The 21371-nt window shown below is 52.2% G+C and overlaps 1 protein-coding gene across 2 annotated transcripts in view; it reads left to right on the top strand.

Moving 5' to 3' along the window:
• Positions 1 to 20861, top strand: part of CRHR2 (corticotropin releasing hormone receptor 2) — a 48281-nt gene extending 27420 nt beyond the window's left edge. For both annotated transcript variants that reach the window (XM_033193437.1, XM_033193438.1), the window contains 10 exons: positions 5743 to 5828; positions 7417 to 7526; positions 7865 to 7982; positions 10202 to 10355; positions 10829 to 10889; positions 12404 to 12476; positions 17755 to 17840; positions 18053 to 18188; positions 18686 to 18727; positions 19177 to 20861. In XM_033193437.1, the coding sequence (XP_033049328.1) occupies positions 5743 to 5828; positions 7417 to 7526; positions 7865 to 7982; positions 10202 to 10355; positions 10829 to 10889; positions 12404 to 12476; positions 17755 to 17840; positions 18053 to 18188; positions 18686 to 18727; positions 19177 to 19317 (1007 nt within the window). In that variant the 3' untranslated portion in view covers positions 19318 to 20861. The remainder of the gene's footprint in view (positions 1 to 5742; positions 5829 to 7416; positions 7527 to 7864; positions 7983 to 10201; positions 10356 to 10828; positions 10890 to 12403; positions 12477 to 17754; positions 17841 to 18052; positions 18189 to 18685; positions 18728 to 19176) is intronic.
• The last annotated feature ends 510 nt before the right edge of the window (positions 20862 to 21371 follow it).

The following is a 21371-nucleotide window of genomic DNA, read 5'->3' as shown; positions in this document are numbered from 1 at the left end:
AGTGGAATATCTGGCCCCTAAGGTATTATCTTCTGGGGATCTGGACACTAAGTGGCAATGACACTGAAGAGGTGGCATAACTGGCTGCACCTGCTGAAACACAGGGTCATAGGGAGAGCGTCTCTCCTAGGTACACCAACTCCAGGGTCTCCTGTGAGGAAGTGTGTCCCAGAGGAGAGAGATCTTCTGCCTCTTTATGGTTGAGTGACCCCAGACATGTCAGTTTCTCTCTTCGGGTCCCACCAGACCAGATGCAGAAGTTGCCTTCCTTCCTAATTCCCAAGGAGATGCCTCATGACTCAGTTTCCAACTTGCTTCCCTTGGAACAGTCAAAGCTTTCATGCCAGGAACCTGGAGGATGGTGCCCACAGGTTTGCTGTTTGAGACTGACACCCCTCCCCCATGTGAGGTTGGACTGCAATGTCTGCAGTTTGGCAGCTGGGTCAGCCTACCCGTGGTGTCTTGTCGTGTGATCTGGCTTCCTCCTGCGTGTGTGACTATTTTGTATTTGCCATGCATCTTGGTGGAGCATGGGCATACAAGGTGGCAGACTGTCTTCCAGGCCCACTCTGAGCCTCCTACCTTCGATGAGTTCCCAAGTAACCTAGGAAACAGCATCAGCCTTGGTCCATCCTGAGATCCTGTGTGCTCAGCTTTGTGCAGTACTTAAGAAAGGGCCAGAAATGACAGCAAACCAGGCCATGCCTTTAGCGGTTCTCAGCCTTGTACAAAATAAGGCAAACTTCTGCTCCAGAGAACCTGGGCTGGTTAGGAAAGTACAACACCTTTACAGGGGTCAGTGAAAGAACAATCCCAGCCTAGCGTGAGCCAGGCAGACATAAGCAGCTGGACCCTTGGGGAGCTGGGACAGTCATGGAAGCTACCTGGAGGAACTGGGGCTGGAGCTGGGCCTTGAAAAGGGGCATGAATTAGCGTGACCTCTTTGGGCCGGGCCCAGGGCCAAGGTCTGAATATCAGGTGGGAAGGCTGATTCTTAGGAGCTCTCCGAGGTCTCCGAGGTCCCCAACCTTAGAGATAGGCAGGGATGAAGAATGGAGTTACGCTGTCCGCGGTGCTGAAAGTTCCGATCCCATGTGGTGACTTCATTCCTTCTGTAAATATTGCTTCTGGCCCTCCCCACCTCAATGTCATCACTTTCTCTCCCTCACCACTACTACTACTAGTACTACCTCTTCTTTTTCTCCTCCTCCTTCTCCTCATCCTCCTCCTTCTTCTATAATCGTCATCACAGGGTCTCACTCTATCACCCAGGCTGGAGTGCAGTGGCACAATCTCAGCTGACTGCAACCTCTGCGTCCCAGGCTCAAGCAATCCTCTCACTTCAGCCTTCTGAGTAGCTGGGACTATAGGCACACACCACCACGCCTGGTTTTTTTGTTTTTTGTTTTTTGTTTTTAGAGAGAGATGGAGTTTCATCATGTTGCTCAGACTGGTTTCAAACTCCCGGGCTCAAGCAATTCACCCACCTTGTCTCCCAAAATGTTGGGATTACAGGCATGAGCCACCATATCCAGCCTTTCCCTCACTTCCTCCTGTACTTTTCTTTCCAAATAGCCAATGACCCCATTGCTGTGCTTCACCACAGTCCCATTCACTGTTTTCCCCATGCCTACCCCTGTCCCTTGTACTCCTTCCCCCAGAACTACCACCAAAAATAGCCCCCATGGTCCTTGTCTCTCCAGACGGTATCAGAGATAGAAGTGCCAACTATTTGAAGGTGATGTGATGATGCTTGGAGTTGTCACAATAGCTTGGGGATGCTAACTGGCATTTAGTAGACTGGGGAGTCTCACATAACATATAATTGATACACCTGAGATGCCAAACATCATAGAGAATCAATTTACTGTAGTTTTTCCAAGAGGCAAAACTGAGACTAAGAGGGAAGGGACTTAGTCATGGTCACCTAGCTATCCAGAGACAAAACTACAGCTAGAATATAGGCTCTCATGTTCTACCAGGCTTCAGGACCACCCCAGGTAACTGCCTGAACTGGGAACTCTTTGCAAAGTGTCAGCATCTGAAACGGGGAGAGACCATTGTAATGGGGGTTTTTGGCAGGCCTGGGCCACTCTGAGCATGGAAACCAGGTCTTCCAGACTACAGAGTCCTGCAAGAGAAGACCCTGCCTGCATCATTCAGACCCTAATGCCCCTGGAAGCCCACACTCCACATCATCAGCATTGATCCTCAGCAGGGGCACCTGTGTTGCTATGGTAATGGACACCCACCTCTCTGCATCCAGCCCCACAATTTTAGCTTTGCCATCTGCCCTCAGAGTGTGTGCCCATCCATCTATGGTTTCCAGGGGGTGGAGGGGATTCTTTCCGTCTTACTCCCTCCTGTCCAAGGCTGTGCCTGAGGGCCCAGTGCCCTCATTAGCTACAGTAGACAGCTCCTCCGAAGAGTGGGGCACATCTGTCCTCCAGTCCTTTGATACCCAGTGTCTGTAGCCAGAAGCTTATCTGCAGGCAGGGCTGGGCTGCCAGAGAGGGAAGTCCTCTCCCACTACTGCATCCTACCTGCTTTCTCAGGGGTCAGCATGTCTGAGTCAATTCTGTTCAGCCCACATTTCCTCAGTGGCTCTGTCCTGAGGGAGATCTGGTGGCTCCAATATGGTTTCTACTTACTTGTCTGTCCCCAAGGAGCTCAAGTCCAGTACCAAAGAAAAGAATGATTAGGTCCAAAGATGTGAAATTCATAGTGAATTACAGCAAATGCACTAAAACAGAATGTGTGTTTTTCAAACTATGGATTGTGATACAAGAGTGGACTGTGGAGTCAATTTAGTGGGTCATGATCAGTGTTTGTGTGTGAAATGAATAGAAGGCATTAGAATAGGCTGGATAGGAAAATAGTACAGTTGTGCTCAAGCTAAATCTTGCTTTTTGAAACTGGATTCTGTGTGTGTGTGTGTGTGTGTGTGTACTGGATTATAATACAAAATGTATGTGTTATTGTGGTTCAAGGGCAATAAAGTGGAAAAACTACATTACATGAGAAGAGAAGGGATAGAGGGGGAAACAAAGAAAGGATTGCCTCAGACCTAGGGGTGTTGGGGATGGCTCCATGCAGGAGGTGGCATTTGAGAGTGGGTTAAAGATGGGTAAGAGTTCATCCGTGAGCAGTGGGTAAGAAGGAGGAGGTGTTTTAAGAGGTGGATCCACACAAAGAGGGTATGTGCCAAGCCTATTTGTGCCAATGCCAGTGGCCATGCAGAATGCTGGAGATGGGTCAGGGCAGCTAGGCTGGGGCCTGTGTATCAAGGGCCTTGACTATCATGCTAAGAAATTAGACTTTATTCCTGAGAGCAATAAACGGCCACTGATGGCTTTTAAGCAGGAATCAACATGGTCAAGGTGGCAAGAGAAGAAGCAGGGAGGCGAGCGAGGAGGCCGTTGTGGCAGTCCAGGCAAGAAGACTAAAGAGCAGATGGAGGGATGGGCAGGAAGGGAGTGAACTCTGGAAAAAGAAAAGGAGGAGAAAGAATCCATGGAACTTGGGACCCCATGGACACTGGTGTGAGGGGAGGAAAGGTCTCTGATTTGCAGCATTTCTATCCTGACCCCCTCCCACCTGCAAGTCCCCCCCACTATCAATGCCACCACAGGATATCATATTTGGGAAACAAGTGTTCTGAGGCCCCGTCCTCAGGGAGCCCCCACACTGATCAGAGTGATCAGACTCACTCACCTGGACAGCTCAGGGCTGGTCATGGGGCAAGGCTTGGAGTGTGGGGCTCAGGCGGTCAGGACTGGAGGTGCTTGGGAGAGAGAGCTATAGAGTGAAAGCAATCAAGGAGGTCTTTCTGAAGGAAGGGACCTAGCATTGAGCTTCAGGAAAGCTAGATAATATTTATGAACACATAGAAGATAAATTTTTCTGCCCTTTGAAACACAGACAGGATTCTGGTCTGCCTCACCTCACATAGACTGTTCAGAGACACTGTAAACCCCCATCAGGGAGGGACTGTTCATTTCACAAAAGAACTTACCCTCCTTACACACTTACTTTTTTAGTTCGGTGACATCACCATCACCAACCCTCAGAAGTTGAGGTAGCCTCTCCCTTTCATGAGCATGAATGTTGGTAAGAAAAGATGGTCCCAGGTATCAAATTCAGAGCCCACCTGGGGAGCTGGGCACCATGGCTAGGGGTGGGGAGCCGACTTCCTCTTCCTGGGAGTCAGAATCAGCATCAGACCAGGGCATTCCGTGACTCACTTGGCAGGGGGAGGGCAGGGCCCTGCCAGGGATGGGCCTTGGCCCAGGAGGAAGGAATAGGCCAGTCATGACCCTGGGTTTGAAGAATGGATGAGCTCCAGGCACCAAACTAAAACACAATTAAGCTAATAGAATCTTCCCCATTGATTTTGCTCTTCGGCAAGTGCTCCTTCCCAATTCCATTGCTTCAAACTCATCGGGCTCAACGGAAGTGGGTTTTTAAGTAAACTTAATTATTTCAGAACACACTGCTTCCAAAAACAACCTAAGGTTCCCCCTCCAGCTCTGCAACTCTGTGATCTGCGAGCTATTTATTTTAATTAGCTTTACATTGTATATCTAACATATGCTAAAAAGAAAAATTCACAGACAACTGCTCATTAGTCAGAGAGATGAACCCTGGTACAAATCACCCCCCTACAATGGAACATTCAGCATTTGTAACCCACCCGGGAGGTCAGAACACACTAGTGAGGAAGGCAGAGCAGAGGCAGCTTGGAGAGCTCCGGGCCTTCTCAGGTGGAAGGGCTTCTTCCTGACTGGAGCTGGCGTATGAAGGGGGTGTCTTAGGAGCCAGACCTTGACAGTTGGAGCTGAGATAGAGAGAAAGGCAAATATGAGCATTTTTCAACTTTCCTACCTTCCCCCTTGACAAAACCTGCACTTGTGTGCACAGGACAATGCTCCTTGAAACGTCTTTTCACACATCATGTTCCAACTTGAATACAGAGGCTGGTTCTTGAACATTTAGAGACATCATGTGGTGGCCTCCCAGGCGGCAGCAGCCCAAGGGCAGCGGCCCAGCCCTGAGTCCCCAGCATTCACTCATTCCTGTTTGCCACTACTTGATATGGCCTAAAGATTAAGAACAGAAGACCTGAAGCCAGAACTTCTGGGTTTGAATCGTCTTGTCATCTTTGTATCCTTGGCCAGCAGCTTAATCTCTTTGTGCCTCAGTTTCCTCCTCTTTGAAATGGGTTCATATTAATTCCTACTTCATGGGGTGGTTGTAGAGATTGAATGTGTATCCATAGCAGTTAGAAGAGGACCTGGCACATGGGAAACACATGCTATGTAAATGGTAGCTATTATTAAAATTGAAATGCTGATATTGGTGAAGTATGGATCTCAAATATAAAACAATTGAGATGAAGATGTAAATTATGTGGCATGCTGAAAGCAGTGAATCTTTAGGCATAACCCACTGCTCACAATTGGATTCAGTTTTGAAGCAAATGAACAAAATGAAAGTGTACAAAGTGTTAGTCAAAGATTGTGTCTAAAATGGGTTTTAGCATGCCTTTAGCAATCTTGTCAGATGAGTCTTTTGTGCTGTTTTCACATAAGTGGCTTGCATGTAAACTTTCAGATGCACATTGTATTTCCTGCCCTAGGAGAGCTGAGATGTGTTTACCTTATCCTGTGGGCACTAGGGAGCCAGGGAGGGTTCTTGAGGAGGGGAGTGACCTGACTCTTGGCAGTTGGCATTTTTTTGTAGGGAATGCCTATCGAGAATGCTTGGAGAATGGGACGTGGGCCTCAAAGATCAACTACTCACAGTGTGAGCCCATTTTGGATGACAAGGTGAGTGGCCCTCACCTGCTGCGACCCCAGGCCTCACACACGTATTGGGACTCAGGTTGAACACAGAGGATCCCAAGGGGGGCAGACCAATCCTTGTGTCACCCAGCCACTCCCTTCTCTACCTCCTGCCCCTGCCCCCAGTGTCCTGCCCTGTGCTCACTGATACTGTAGAGGAGTAGAGAAGGGGGACATGGAGTCCTACCTTCAAGAGATCTTGGACTGCTAGAGGATACAGCCAAGGTGGCATGTGACACAAAAAGGGAATGACCATGTAATCAATGCTCCCAACATCTTAGACGCTGTGTGGCTGCACACCTTCCTCTCCCTCTGGGCCTCAGTTTCCCAATCTGACATTCTGATTCTGTGACTCCACATGGCAACAAATGCAGCCCCACACGGGCTGTCGCGGTGGGAAGCTGGGTCCTGCTCTGCCTCTCTGGAGCCCTGCTCCAGCTCTTGCTCTGGAATTCAATTCGGTGCTGCTGAGGCACCGAACTCCTCCCTTTGAGGCTACGCCTCATTCCTGACCTGAAAGGATACATCTCAGCTCTGTCCCCTCCTCATCACCCAGCACAGTCCTCAGTGGGGCTGGGACTTTTCCCCACATGAAGTCCAAATTGAGAGAGAAAAACATTCACCCGCCCTGAGAAAGTGATTCTGCAAAATGTGAGCCACAGGGGTTCTGCAGGGAGGCCACTCAACGGGCAGGGAGGCCTCCAGCCCTCAGTTCTCACCTCCACTCTTTCTGCCCCTCCAGCAGTGGAGAATCAACACAGGGGGTGGGTAGGGTGGACGGGTGGCTCTCCCTGGCAGGAAGGAGTATTTCATCACTGACTTTGTTTCAAATTGCCAACACTTGGTGATAATGAAAAGTCAACTGACTTTTATTCAGTTTGAATAAAATTTCTAAATTCTCTATAGACAGTGCACCCCCTCGTATGGTCTCCAGGGCAGAGTAATCTCAATGCACCCCACCCCAGGCCTCCCATAGGCCATTGCTTCTGAGGCAGGATGGCAAGTTGGCCCCATTGTACAGACATCAAAACTGAGGTCCAGAGATTAAAATTAACCCACCCTCAGTCACTCAGCCAGCTGAGATCTGGGCTGAGACTAAACTCAGGAGAGGCATGCTAGAGTCTAGAATTTTTAAAAAGAATCTGTACCCATACCTCTCAAAATGTGCCCCCAAAAATGCATGTTGGTGCCTGGCACAGTGGCACATGTCTGTAGTCCCAGCTACTTGAGAGGCTGAAGTGGGAGGATTGCTTCAGGCCTGCAGATCAAGGCTGCAGTGCACTATGATTACACCTGTGAGTAGCCACTGGAACCCAGCCTGAGCAACAGACTGATACCCCATCCCTAAAAAAATAAAAATAAATGCATGTTGGAAGGCCTGACCACAGCCATTTATCACAACAAGAGCCACCCAGGGCCAACAGGAACGAACTCTAAGAGCCAGGCATGGCAATGACAGCTGGAGCACTTCTGCCCCCAAGGTCAGGACGCAGAGGTGGCCATGGCTGGAGTACCCAGCCCCACCCCCACATGCCCGTGCCCCCATCTGCCCTGCCCATGTCTGTCTGTCCAGCAGAGGAAGTATGATCTGCACTACCGCATCGCCCTTGTCGTCAACTACCTGGGCCACTGTGTATCTGTGGCAGCCCTGGTGGCTGCCTTCCTGCTTTTCCTGGCCCTGCGGTGAGTCCACCCTTCCGCCTTGCTTTCTCCTCCTCCCTCCTCCTACAATACCCCCTTCACCTCTCCCAGACATTCTCACCTCCATTCTGGGGTCCAGCAGATAAAAGGGCCAGTGGAGAAAGGGGGGGCTTGGGTGGGGTGCCAGGGCATAGATCACCAGCAGGCATGTGGGCTGCAGAGTGGGAGCTGGACTCAGAGGCCTCACTGTGGCCACCATGGGTGGGAAGTGGCTCCTAGTGCAGCCCTGCCCCCACCCTGAGTCTCTACCTGGCCTCAGGGTGAACCCAGTCCCAGTTGACCCCTGACCCCGGCTGACCCCTGACCTGCACCTCCCACAGGAGCATCCGCTGTCTGCGGAATGTGATTCACTGGAACCTCATCACCACCTTTATCCTGCGAAATGTCATGTGGTTCCTGCTGCAGCTCATCGACCATGAAGTGCACGAGAGCAATGAGGTCACTGCTCGGGGAGACTCGGGGCTAGACCTGGCGGACTCTGGGCTCTGGGGGCACCATCTCTCTGTCTGCTCTCTGCTTAGACCCCTCCTTTGACAGGAAACTCACTACCTATCAAAGCAGCCCTCTTCTTCTTGGGCAGCTTTTACTCTTACAAGCTCTTCCTAATGTTGAGCTTCTGCAACTCTACCCCAATCTTGCTCCCACTCTGAGAATAGATCCTCTGTACTCTCTCCAGGCTCTGAGACAGACCCCTTGGAGATTTGCACACAGAGACTGATGTTCACCAGTCCCCACTACTCTCAGCTGGTGACACCTGACTTTCTGGCTGCTCCTTGGCTGACCCATGGCCAGAATGCTGTCATCTGGGCTGTGGCTCAGGTGCAAAACCATACCTGAGCTCGCCTCCACCCTAGCCATTGTCCCACCAGAGCTGGGCTGGGAGGAGCAGGAAGCTGCCAGGCTGGAAGCTTCACAAAGCTGACTCCAGACACATTTATCCTAGTCCACTCCTCGTCTTGTGGATTCAGATGTCCTCAAAGACCCCTTTGAGAAAAAGAGGCTAGAACTAACCTCTGTTGAGCTTTCTCTGAACCCCAATGAGACTAGCAGGGATCATTTTTCTCATTACATAGACATGGAAACTGAGACTCACAGAGGTTAAGTGACTAGCGAAGGTCACATGCAGTGATGGTACCTCTACATAAGGGGCTATCCCACATGCTAACTGTCCACCCTGGATTTCTGTGCATTGCTGTGTACCGTGTCCAAGCCATTGTAAAAGTATAGACTAGTTTTGGGCCATCGCAGAGCCCTGTGGCACACCATTAGAGACTTCTCAGTACATTTCCTTTGGGTGGCGTGTGCCTTAGTAGACACCAGCCTGGTGTGATCCTTAACATGATCCCACAGATAACCTTGCCTCAGAACCAAATAGGCTCACTCAAGTTGAGGGCGCCTTCCAGCTCCCACGTGGGCTTGTGCTAATAGAACATCATCAACCATGGAGGAAAAGTAGGGTTGGGAGGAGGGGCTCAGTAGCTTCCCACCTCAGCAGGACTTTCTCAGAAAAAAAGGAGACAGACATCCACAGGAGGCTGTGCAGGGAAGCCCAGAAGACAGCCACGGGGACTGGGCAGGCAAGCCCAGAAGCAGCCAGCAGCTCAGGACAGGAGGGTTATCTAAGAACTGGGGCTGTCAGAGCCAGAAGCAGAGGCCCTGACACACAGGTCCCCGGATCTTCAGCTGGCTCCATCATTCCCCATGTCCCAGCCTTGGCTCTCAGGGTGCCCTGGAGATGAGCATGTGGGGAAGATGACCAGGTGGGGGTCTGTTGAGAGGAGCTCTGGCGTGGAAGCCCAAGGCCTAGACCCTGGCCTTGCTGTGGCCCACTGTGTGGCTCTAGAGGGGCGGGGGCTTCCCCTCCCTGCTTCCTTTGGGAAGGTAACCTTTGTGCTTGGGGAAGGTAGCCTTACTCAGAGGGACAGGGACAAATTCCCCTGTGCTGGAAAGGCACGGAACCACAGCAGGCACAACCACGGCCACAACACAGCTACCCTCGTGCCTGTCTTTGTTATCCTCTGTCTCCTTCAACCACCCTGGAAGGCAGTGTTACTTTTTGAGGTTCAGAGAGGTGCAGTGACTTGCCAGGAGCCGTGTACTTTGCAAGTTTCCCTCCAGAGCCAGTAATGATTGTGCCAAGTCCAGAAGTTCCCAAACCCAGAGTCTTTGGAGAATCTCCTCCCTGGCCACAGCCCCACTTCATACACCCTTGACTCACTTTACTCACTTTTTTTTTTTCATTTTTTTCTAAATGAAATTCCATATCCCATCCCTAAAAGGAAGCAGATCTGACTTGCTATGGATTGAAAAGGACTCAAAAAAACTAAAATGAAAATACAAGATGGTTGAATTCCAGCCTCTGTCTACAGAAAGCTCAGAGCCAGACTCTTCTTCTCTTTAATAGAAAGAAAAATTAGAGTTAGAGAGAAGTTAAAAAAGCACACTGGCCCCAGTGGAGAATGGCACCTTAACTTAATCTGAAAGAGTGAAAGAGCAATGGAGAAGGATGAGGCTTTTCAGAGTGAGGTTCACTGGTATTTGATGGCATGTTCACGAACCCCCTTTGGGAAGCCCTGTGTCTTGTTGCCCTGCCTGGGGATGGGTATGTCCTGCCTAGGCCCCGAGCAACCTCCTGACAGCCTGTGCCCTGCACACAGATCTGGTGCCGCTGCATCACCACCATCTTCAACTACTTCGTGGTGACCAACTTCTTCTGGATGTTTGTGGAAGGCTGCTACCTGCACACGGCCATCGTCATGACCTACTCCACCGAGCGCCTGCGCAAGTGGCTCTTCCTCTTCATCGGATGGTGTGAGGGTCCTGGGGGCAGCAGGGCCTAGTTGGGGGGAGGACTTCTCACCAGGCCATTTCCCTTCATCTTGGGTCCAAGGACCAGAGCCCGGCCCTGCCCTCCACCCCCAGCACAGTCCTGCGGATGCAGCTACTTCCCTCCATGCTGGTGAGGAACAAGCAAAGGATCCCTCCAAAGGATATTCCTCAAATAGCTCTTCTCCCCCTGCCAGGAAGGACCTGTCCAAGGCCTTTGTCTCTGGCTCAGAAACTGGCTGGCTCTACTCTATCACAAAATCACGCATCCCTGCTTGGAGAGAGGGGCAGGGACATGGGCCAGGGGTCGAGGGACAGAGCACCCCTGGGGTTATGGGTAGCCTGCTGTTGGAAGAGTAAAAACATGATCCCAGCCCCATTGTGGTCCTCCATGATATGTCCTACAAGAAGGTCCCTGACCATCGGTCTCCTGCAGCCCAAGTCTGTCCTTCTCTCAGGCATCCCCTGTCCCATCATCATCACCTGGGCCATCAGCAAGCTCTACTATGAGAATGAACAGTAAGTGGATGGGCCAGCTATGGGGGCTCATGGGGAAGGGTGGGGGTGTTAGGAAAGGTCAGCCTTGGGCTCTGGCCAAGCCGTGGAGCAGGAGTTATAGCCACACCTAGACAGATTCACTGTCCTGTTGTCCTTAAATTGAAAAAAATAGCCCTACACTCAGAGGTACTCATGTAGTAGGGCTCAAGGAACTTTGCTGAATTAAGTTAGGAATCATGGTTCCTTGCAGTGTCTCCCCGGCCCCTCCCCGCACCCCCACCTCCGTGCCACGCATGCCCCCTTTGGTCTTTGTAAGACCTCCTCAGACTTAGATGTGGCAGCTCTGGCCCGGGGTATGTGGAAGGGACCAAGGCTGCACATGACATCCAGAGCTGTCCACGAGCATTTAACAGAGCTTTTTTTTTTTTTTTCCTGAAGTCCCAGTCTATGCCTGGGTGCAGTGTCCCATCCTGAGGTTCTCCCTATGCCACAGGTTGTGATATGCTGAGCCACAGCCCAAATGACAGCAACTCTGGCCATGGGTCAGCCAGGGAGCAGCCAGGAAGTCGAGTGTCACCAACTGAGAGCAGTGGGGACTGGGGAACATCAGCCTGTATGCAAATCTTCGAGGGGTCTGTCTCAGAGCCTGGAGAGAGCAGAGGGGATCTGTCCTCAGAGTGGGGACAAGAATGGGGTAGAGTTCCAGGAACTCAACATTAGGAAGAGCTTGTAAGAGCAAAAGCTACCCAAGAAGAAGAGGGCTGCCTTGGTAGGTGGTGAGCTTCCTGTCAAAGGAGGTGTCCAAGCAGAGACCAGAAACCCTGGAAGATAGGGAGAATCCTATCTGCGGCAGGTCTGCACTGGATGACCTCCAAGATTTCAGAGGACTGAATTCCCCAAAGTTGATGGCCCCTCCCTGTGGTGCAGTAGTTGCTGGCCGACCCAGACCCTAAAGCCTTTCTCCTGACCAGCATCCCCAGAGAATGAACTAAGCCTCTGGCAGCCAGTGAGGCCAGCCAGACAGCAGCTCCCTTCACTGGGTGAACAAGTGTTGGCTCAAAGACACAAAATCCCAGGCTGGAGGTAGGAAGACTCCACTTCCACATCTGCTGCTTTGTGTGGCTGAGTGAGTGCCTGGCACACAGAACAGCGGGTTTCAAGCACTATGGGAACAGGTGGCCTAACGCAATTGGCCGTGGACCAGCAAGAGGGAACCCAGCTCTCCCTGTGCCTCCTGCATGCCCAGTCCTGTGCCTAGCAGGCTGCAATGGGGCAGGCGAGAGAGGAGGAGCAAGAAACCCATGGCCTGTCCTCAGTCTGGCTGGGGAGATCAGACCCACCGTGTAGAGCAAAAGACAGCCTAGGTGGGTGAGGGTGGTCAGTGGAGCTGGTATTTCCACCAGGGCTTTCTGGGAAGGGGCAGTCCTGGAGGCTGGGACTCAGGAAGGGTAAAGCTGGAGGACCCTGGGCCCAAGTCTGGGGGATTCCCTCAGTTCCAGCTCAGCAGGCCCCCTAAAGCCACCCCATCTTCACAGGTGCTGGTTTGGCAAGGAGCCTGGTGACCTGGTGGACTACATCTACCAAGGCCCCATCATTCTCGTGCTCCTGGTAGGTCCTCAGCGGTGGCTGGGATGGGGCTGGGTGACAGGAGGACAGCGGAGGGTTCACCCAGGCAGAGACAGTGGCAAAGATGTGGCATGGGTGGCCCTGCGCACCCACTCTATATGCCACCCCATACCCTGTCCATGCCACCCTGTGCCCCAGCACCACCCAGCCTTCCCTTCCTCACGCTCGATGCCCTGGCACAGCCCCGCACCACACTGGTGACCTCAGGGCTCTTTCTCTGGGAGGAGAAAGGATCTAATGGGTAGACTTCCTGTGCCCTCCTGGTCTGACACCATACAATGCTGAGACAGCCAGGTGAGCAGGCAGCTGGTGACAACAGAAGAGTGTGCGGACTTCTGTTCATTCCAGACCTACGTTCCCCTCGGCACCCAGCGACCCTCTCTGGGTCCAGCCCACCGCCCCCAGCCTGGAGTGGAGAATACTGGGTTGAAGCATAATGAGCAATTGTTCCTTGTCCAGCTCCCCACCCTTTGCCAAATGTATTTGCATCTAAGGTATAATTGCCACACATCTTTAATCCACAAAGAGCTTTAATTAAGGGAGAGTTTAAGTAGAGGCTGCATTCTGCAAAAGGAACCCATTATATATCATACCTTAAAAAAAAAAGAGAGAGAGAGAGAGAGAAAGAAAGACATACATAAAAGCCCCGTAAGAAATTGGCATTTACGTAAGACTTATTTCAGGCTCAGTAATTTCAGGCTCCTGTATGTACCAGCTTCCTTAAAGGGCCACAGTTCCTTCTGGGAGACTCAGCAAGAGTGCCATCTCCTCCTGCACACAGAAGGTGCCTGGTGGGGCTTTCTTTTGTCTACCTTGGAGACAATTATTATGTATCTCTTTTATTTTCTTACTCTCCTTTTTCTGTGACTTTGGGTTTCATTTGACCTCCATCTTTGGAGTGTCCTTGGTATATGCGAACTGATGACGACTAGGAAGGTTTTTCACCCACTGCTGGAAATTCCACTGTCAGGGCTTGGTTCACTTCAGAGGCAGAAACCAGGTTTTGTCAGCAGCTAGTAGGATTGTCCTTGGACTCCCAGCTGTGGTGAGTCACTCACCCCTCAGTGTGAACAGAAACCCCATGAGATCCATTTCTTCCCAACCAGCTGCCGAGGGCCATCCTGGAGGAATAAGGCTTTTGATGAGCTTGGGATGGAGCCAAGGAAGGCTGGCCCGGATGAGGGACCAATGGTGGCAGAGAGTGAGCCCCAGCTGTAAAGATGTTGGACAGGTGGTGAGGAAATGCCAAGAGAAAAGGAGGCGAGGAATGCAAGAGCTCAGTGTCAAGACCCAGCTCCCTGCTTCCTCTTCCAGACCCCTTCTTTGGCTCCACCAAAGAAGGAAAGGGCTTATGAGCCCTTTGGGCCCAGCTCTTTGCATCAACAGGGGCTTCCAGATTCCAAGCTGAGCCCTTCCAGAAGCTCTATCTACATTATTTCCAACCCTTGCACGCTCAAGTCTTAAAAGAAGTAGGGTTATGCTCTCCATTTTACAGATGAAGAAGCCAAGAGAGATGAATTGGCTTGCCCAAGGTCACCACTAATAGCTAGCACAGCTGAGGCTCAAAGACAGATCTCCTGCTTTGTCCCCACCATCTGCCTGCTGTCCTCGAAGCTGGACACGTGCTTGGCGTTCCTGCCATCCTTACACTCCCCAGCAGTTCACAGCTGCATTTCTGCTGCTAAGAGATACTCACTTATTTCTGGTTCTGAGAAGTGAATCAGGTGGTTGAGCTTGCAGGAAACCTGACTTCTTGCTGGTGTTGTCACTGTTGGTGTCATGGGAAAGGATTGGCAGTCACTAGGCCAGACACAGGTCTTAGTGCTCTCTGTGAGTATTGTGCTAATCTTCTAAGGCAAGCTCTGTGGTTAGCTCCCTTGGAGGTAGACAAGGCAGCAGGAGCTCATGAGGTTAAGCAACTTGACCAAGGCCACACAACTGCAAATTGGAACAGTCAAAATTTGAGCCATGAGACTAGGACTTGGTGCTTCAGTTCATTTGTTGTGGCGGGGGGGTGCTTATCTTCAGTTCTTAGCCCATCCGCCATTTCTCCAGGCCTTTCTGACACCTTAGGAAAGGTGTCATCTCCCCCACCCCAACCCCTCCAGGCCCCCAGCTAGGCCACAAGCCCTCTGCAAGCAGGGGCTCTGACTGCCTGTCCACTTCCCCATTGCGGATGCCTGGCTCAGAGGCTGACACACGGTCCATTGATTCATTGAATGAATGAACAATTAAATAAAACCAGAAACAGGCTGAACAAGGGCAGGGTACAATAGACAGTTCTTACTAAAGAACTGGAGTGTGTTTTTAATGGGGAGGTGGAGTTCAAGAATGGAAAGTTGGAGAGCTCAGTGTGGGCAGGGTGACCAGAAGGCTCCCTGGAGAGAGAGGAAGGTGCCTGTGGTGGTGTGAAGTGGGAGGCTGGGAAACAGGCTCAAAGGAAAAAAGGATTTTCAGGTTACATAGACCCAAGCTGAGATGAGTGGGGCCACAGAACTAAATGCCTGCCAAGTGTAAGGATGGGGACAAGGCCTTGTCTCCCAGATGCTCCACGCTCGACCCTGTCCCTGACCTTGCCTCAGCACAAGAAACAGGGCCCTATAGCCAAGAGGCACTCAGGAACCACTTGTTTACTGAATAGATGGATGGGTAGATGGGTAAAATAGCGGTTGGACAATTGAATAAATTGGTTGCTAGGTAGATGGATGGATAGATGGATGGGCCACTGGATGGGCAGATAAAACAGTAGGTGGATAACTGAATGGATTGGTTATTGGGTAGGTGGAGGGATGGGTAGATGGATGGGTGCATGGATGGATAGATAAAAGAGTAGGTGGATAATTGAATGAATTGGTTGTTGGCTAGGTGGATGGATGGAAGGAAGGAAGGAAGAAAGAATGGATGGATGGATAAAAGTAGGTGGGTAATTGAATGAATTGGTTGTTGGCTAGGTGGATGGAAGGAAGGAAGGAAGGAAGAAAGAATGGATGGATGGATAAAAGTAGGTGGGTAATTGAATGAATTGGCTGTTGGCTAGGTGGATGGATGGAAGGAAGGAAGGATGGATGGATGGGTGAATGGATGGATGGATGGATGGGTAAAAGTAGGTGGGTAACTGAATGAATTGGTTGTTGGCTAGGTGGATGGATGGATGGAAGGAAGGAAGGAAGGAAGGAAGGAAGGATAAAAGTAGGTGGGTAATTGAATGAATTGGTTGATAGGTAAGTGGATGGATGGATGGATGGATGGATGGATGGATGGATGAATAAAAGTGGGTGGATAGGCCGGGCGCGGTGGCTCAAGCCTGTAATCCCAGCACTTTGGGAGGCCGAGACGGGGGGATCATGAGGTCAGGAGATCGAGACCATCCTGGCTAACCCGGTGAAACCCCGTCTCTACTAAAAATACAAAAAAACTAGCCGGGCAAGGTGGCAGGCGCCTGTAGTCCCAGCTACTGGGGAGGCTGAGGCAGGAGAATGGCGTAAACCTGGGAGGCGGAGCTTGCAGTGAGCTGAGATCCGGCCACTGCACTCCAGTCCGGGCGACAGAGCGAGACTCCGCCTCAAAAAAAAAAAAAAAAAAGTGGGTGGATAATTGAACTGATTAGTGGGTTGATGGATGTCCAAAGATTAATATTGAATTCAAGAAAATGTGGCAGAAATGAGAGTATATTTTGATTCCAACAGTTTCTACTCTCAGGGAAGTCAGGAAGAATCAGAAAAGGTCAAATACTTTGCATTACTTGTATGAGAAAATTAGGATTCACTTATATGTTAAGGTGACTTGTGTCCTATGATCCAGGGGAATATGCTGGAGACCCAGGAGCTGGCAATTAGGTGAGCCTTAGGAGAAAGCTGGGGGTATCGGGTCATGGCAGCCCCGCTGAAGGCTTTCCACCCCCAGCCCTCCCTTGGACCCCCCCAGGCCATACCACTATGTGGTAAGAGGGAAGCAGGCAGTAGCTGAGGTGGGGTGTGAGCTCTCCCTGCCCCTAGGGCTACCCGAAAGCTTGTGGAGAGCATCCAGAGGCTACAGGGTTGACAGTCTCAGGATATCTGCCTGGATCCTGTGTCCCTCCTCTCCTAGCCAGGATTCAGAACTTGGGAGGGTTGGAAGGGCCCAGCCCAAGCTTAAGAACGAATGGATTTTCTAGAGGGATCCTCAGAGGTAGGTGTGTGTGTGTGTGTGTGTGTGTGTGTGTGTGAGAGTGGGTGTGCACACACGAGCCAGCAGACACCCATGGACTAACATGTGTCTCCTTCTGGCCCATGAGCACTTTGCCAGGAAACAGCTCCACTGTGTCAGGCCGATACACACTCCCTTGCCTGCCTACCTACGCTCGGAGGCAGGTGAAAAGAAACACAGATGTGCCCGGGCCCCAGATCCACGCTCACGCATGCACACGCTCTGTGAGGCAAACCCACTTGCACAAGTGCTTAAAGGATAGACCCACGGACCCACATCGCAGCTCCCAGGGGACAACACAGTCACAGTCACAGCCGACACAGATGAACAGACACTTGCAGGCCCACGGGGACCCACACCCAGCAGGGAGTGACTGGGGAGCCACACAGGCCAGTCCCAGGTCCAGGGGCTGGATGGGGAGGCTCTGGTGCTAAGGGAAAACTCAGAATGAAGATAAATGAGGCCCTTCCTGGGGCCTCAGAGCCAGCCCTGCAACCCATCCATCTTCCCTGTCTAGGGTGCCTATGAAGGCTCTGGAGTTCCTGGGCACAGGGGGATGCTGGCAGATGAATCACTCATTCAGCAACTGAGTTCTTAATCCCTCCATCTGGCCTTGTCTGCCCCACTAGGGCAGTGCTGTCCTCAGTCAGAAGGACCTCAGGCTGTCCTAGAGCCAGTAACAGTGCAAGGGACTCAGAGAGCCCCTCAGTCAACAAGTAGGGACAGAGAGGGGAAGGGGCTTCCATAGGGTCCCTATGCGGGGGAGAAGGTTGGGGGCTTTCTGAACCTCGGAGGGCATGCCCCGTGCTCTCGGTCACCACCCACAGAGGCTGCTGCCTTTCCTCCTCAAGCCCGGGCTGGAGATGCAGGCCTTGGAAAATGGGCTATCTCCCCATCCTGGCGAGGGAGGAGCACAGGCCTTGGGATGCTGGAAGGTGCTAGGGGGACAGGTAGGATAGATGTGTACATGGGACGTGGGTTTCCAGGGGGCTGCGGGGAAGGGGGCTGCCTCTCGGCTCATCTCAAACACGTGCTCCTTCCTTTCCCCTCTTTCCCATGCCCGCCCTCCCTCCAGATCAATTTCATATTTCTGTTCAACATCGTCAGGATCCTAATGACAAAGTTACGTGCGTCCACCACATCCGAGACAATCCAGTACAGGTACGTGAGGGGGTGCTTTGACCCCACAGTTGGGAGAGGAGGAGGTCATCGGGCTGTCCCCCTGCTTCCTGGCAGAGCCCTCTGCTCCAGGCCTCACCCAGGGAGCTCGCTCAAGCTCCCAGAAGAAACACAGCCAGTGTCTCCCGCCATCCCACAAGGTGAGGCCCTGCCTGCCGCATGGGCTCAGACCTGTGTCCACCTCTTGCCCCCAGGAAGGCGGTGAAGGCCACCCTGGTGCTCCTGCCCCTCCTGGGCATCACCTACATGCTCTTCTTTGTCAATCCCGGGGAGGACGACCTGTCGCAGATCGTGTTCATCTATTTCAACTCCTTCCTGCAGTCGTTCCAGGTGGGGCCCATGACCAGATGAGGGCCCCACAGTGAGCTTTCCTGAGGCTGCTCTGGCAGCCATGCCCTCATTAAGATGGTCCCACGGGACTGGCACACCCGTGGCTCAGTTACATCCATGGAGTTAGAAGCCCGTACGCGCTCAGCCTGAGCCTGGTCCGTCATCCCCATGCAGCCTGCATCTGGGTCCTACCAGCCTGCACCTGTTCTCTCGCAGCACCTGTTCTGAGGATGCAGGCAGCCTGGCCAAATGCCCTGGGACAGGTCACACAATATTGAGGAGATTGGAGTCTGCCTGGCTCCAGGCCTGTGGCCACTGCTCACTCAGAGTGGACCGTGGAATATCTGCACCTTGAGGCTAGGACCCCACCCAGCTCAGACTCCAGGGGTTCCTGGGTCAGAGCCTTCCTCCCACCATCCTGTCCCCAGTGCCACCCCTCCAGGCAGAGCAGTTCTGCAGGCAGGTCACTGATCACTCCCTTCTTTCCTCCTCTCCAGGGTTTCTTCGTGTCTGTCTTCTACTGCTTCTTCAATGGAGAGGTATGAGGCCAGGCCCGCGGGGGGTCCTGAGATATCCAGGTCCTCAGATCCCACTCCAGGGCAGCTCCAGTGGTGCTGCCCAGCCTTGCAGGAGTCCCAGGGAGGGGAAGGCTTGAGATACCACCTGGCTTTAGGGGAACAGGAATCCTCCTCGCAGGGGCTGGAGCCAGTTTGGAAGGGAAGGCAGTGTGTCCAGAGGAAACTGGATGATCTGGGAGGACAGTGTGGAGTAAAGGAGGTGTGGAGTCAAGCCTCTCCAGGAGAAGGATAAGGAAGGGGCACCTGGAGAGAGGCAACAGCATCAGAGAAGGACCTCGGTTTTGGAAGCAGACAATTGCTTGGCATGAGGGTAGCAGTCGATCCATGAGAGCAGAGAGCAGGGAAGGAAATTGTCCCAGAAGCCCAGGGTTGGTCCCTGGGAGCCGGCTGAGCCTCTGCCTTCTCCACAGGTGCGCTCGGCTGTGAGGAAGAGGTGGCACCGCTGGCAGGACCATCAATCCCTTCGAGTCCCCGTGGCCCGGGCCATGTCCATCCCTACATCACCCACACGGATGAGCTTCCACAGCATCAAGCAGACCGCCGCCGTGTGACCCCTTGGTCGCCCACCTACGCAGTTCCCCCATCCTTCTTCACTTTCTTCCTCTGGCTTCTCCTTGCTGGGCAGGCTCTGGTGGGGCAGGAAATGGGAGGGGAGAGACCAGCTCTCCAGCTTGGCAGGAAAGAAGGGGTGCGGCAGCCAAGGGGGACTCCAAGGGACAGGGACCAGTGGGGGCCGCCAGGTTCAGTGCGAGAGGGAGCAGAGGGAATTCACAGGACCCCCTGAGAAGAGCCGGTCAAATGTCTGCAGGCATTTGCCCATCCCAGCCTCTCTGGCCAGAGCCTCACTGTAGAGAGGGAACTGAGGCCTAGAGCAGAGAAGGGCCTGTCCAACACACACAGCTATTTATAGTGGCAGACACGGGGCTCCCCTACCCTACTCACGGTGCCAGCAGTCAGGTGATGGTGTGGCCCTGCACCAGCCCTTGGCCCCCACACTCAGTGGTGCCCCTGCAGCTGGGTGGGGTATGCCAGCTGGAGCAAAGGATCAGTTTGGCTGCCTTATCCCAGGGGCTGTCACCTAGAGAGGCTCACTTGTGCCCCACCCTTGTTCCTCTGTCCCCTCCCCAGCCATCCTCCCGCCTCAGGGGCTCCATGAAGGATGCAGGCATCCAGGCCAGGCTTCCTCTCTTGGGAGACCCCTTCTCTGCCTAGTCCGCAGATTAGGGAATCGAGGAAGATGCCATCAGGGCAGCCACATTCTTAGGTCAACCAGTTGCATCGTGCGGGGCAAAATGAGGAGCAGAGGCGTGGAGGATGGAGGCATGGGATGGGAATAGCAGAAACCAACTACGTCTTCAGTGATTGAAACTCACACCCCATTGCCCTTCACCCTCCAGCCTCCCCTTCAGAAACATCTCTGCTCTGTGAAATAAACCATGCCTCTTGAAAATGGCCTCCCCTCAGGTCAAGTCACCCAGGCATCCAAAGAGTGGTGTGGGCCAAGGATTGTGGCTGGGTCTGAGGGGCCGCATCCATCTTCCTTAGTGGACTCAGGCCCTGGCCTCGGGCCAGTTCTCTCTCTCTGACCTCTAGTAGGTTTGGAGTCTTTATGGTTAAAGCACCTGAAGGCAGGTCTGTCCCTTATCACTCCAACCAGGCTAATACCTGGCCCTAGCCCCCAACCAAGGGCAGTTTGGTTCAGCCTGGAGGAGGTGTGCAGCTCATCCAGCAAGCCAGGGCCTGTCCCAAAGGCCAAGGCTCTGGAATCTGGTGGGAAGGGTAGACAAGGCCCCTCAGTCGACCACCGGGGCAGCTTCTGGGCTTGGCTTCCGTCCCTATGTCCCTGCAGCAGAGCCACAGGAGTCAGGGAGGGAGAAGCATCAGGTCATTGCTTCTAAAAGGAACCAATGCTCTAGGTACCCCTACAAAAATAAATTTTGAAAAATCATGTATTCTATCTTGCACATTTTTAAGTTGACATGTAGTATTTTTACTTAAGCTTTAAAACCTTCAAAGGTGTGATTTCTGTCATTTTGTAAATATTTACATCTTTAAATAAAACTGCTGCAACACTTTAAAATATATCAAATGAATTCTGAACACCACAGTGATTTAACACCCACCCTCATCTATTTTAAAAACACCTGACTCAGCTCTTCGTCTTCCTTTTTTTTTTTTTGAGACAGGGTCTCACTGTCACCCAGGCTAGGGTGCAGTGGCAAGATCTCAGCTCACTGCAACCTCCATTTCCCGGGCTCAGGTGATCTTCCCAGCTCAGCCTCCCCAGTAGCTGGGACTATAGGCATGCACCACCATGCTGGGCTAATTTTTGTATTTTTTTTGTAGAGACAGGGTCTCATCATGTTGCTCAGGCTGGCCAGCTCGGATTTAATTGTGGGAAATGTGATATTATTTCCTTCCTCTTTAATGTGTAGCTTCATTCCATGGCCCCACAGAATTTTATACTAATGCTTTACTTTTATGGCTCAAAGTGTTTTATTGCTCACTTTGTCTTACTTCTCTGCCACACAATATATGTATGAATTAAAATTAAGATATTTCATTTTCTATGACCAAAGGTTCAAGGGTTTTTACAATAATCTTC

Source organism: Trachypithecus francoisi, unplaced genomic scaffold (assembly GCF_009764315.1).
Source record: "Trachypithecus francoisi isolate TF-2019V2 unplaced genomic scaffold, Tfra_2.0 Lachesis_group4, whole genome shotgun sequence".
Taxonomy (NCBI): Eukaryota; Metazoa; Chordata; class Mammalia; order Primates; family Cercopithecidae; genus Trachypithecus; species Trachypithecus francoisi.
The sequence above is the reverse complement of the archived record's forward strand: the minus strand, read 5'-3'. Positions and strand labels throughout refer to the sequence as shown.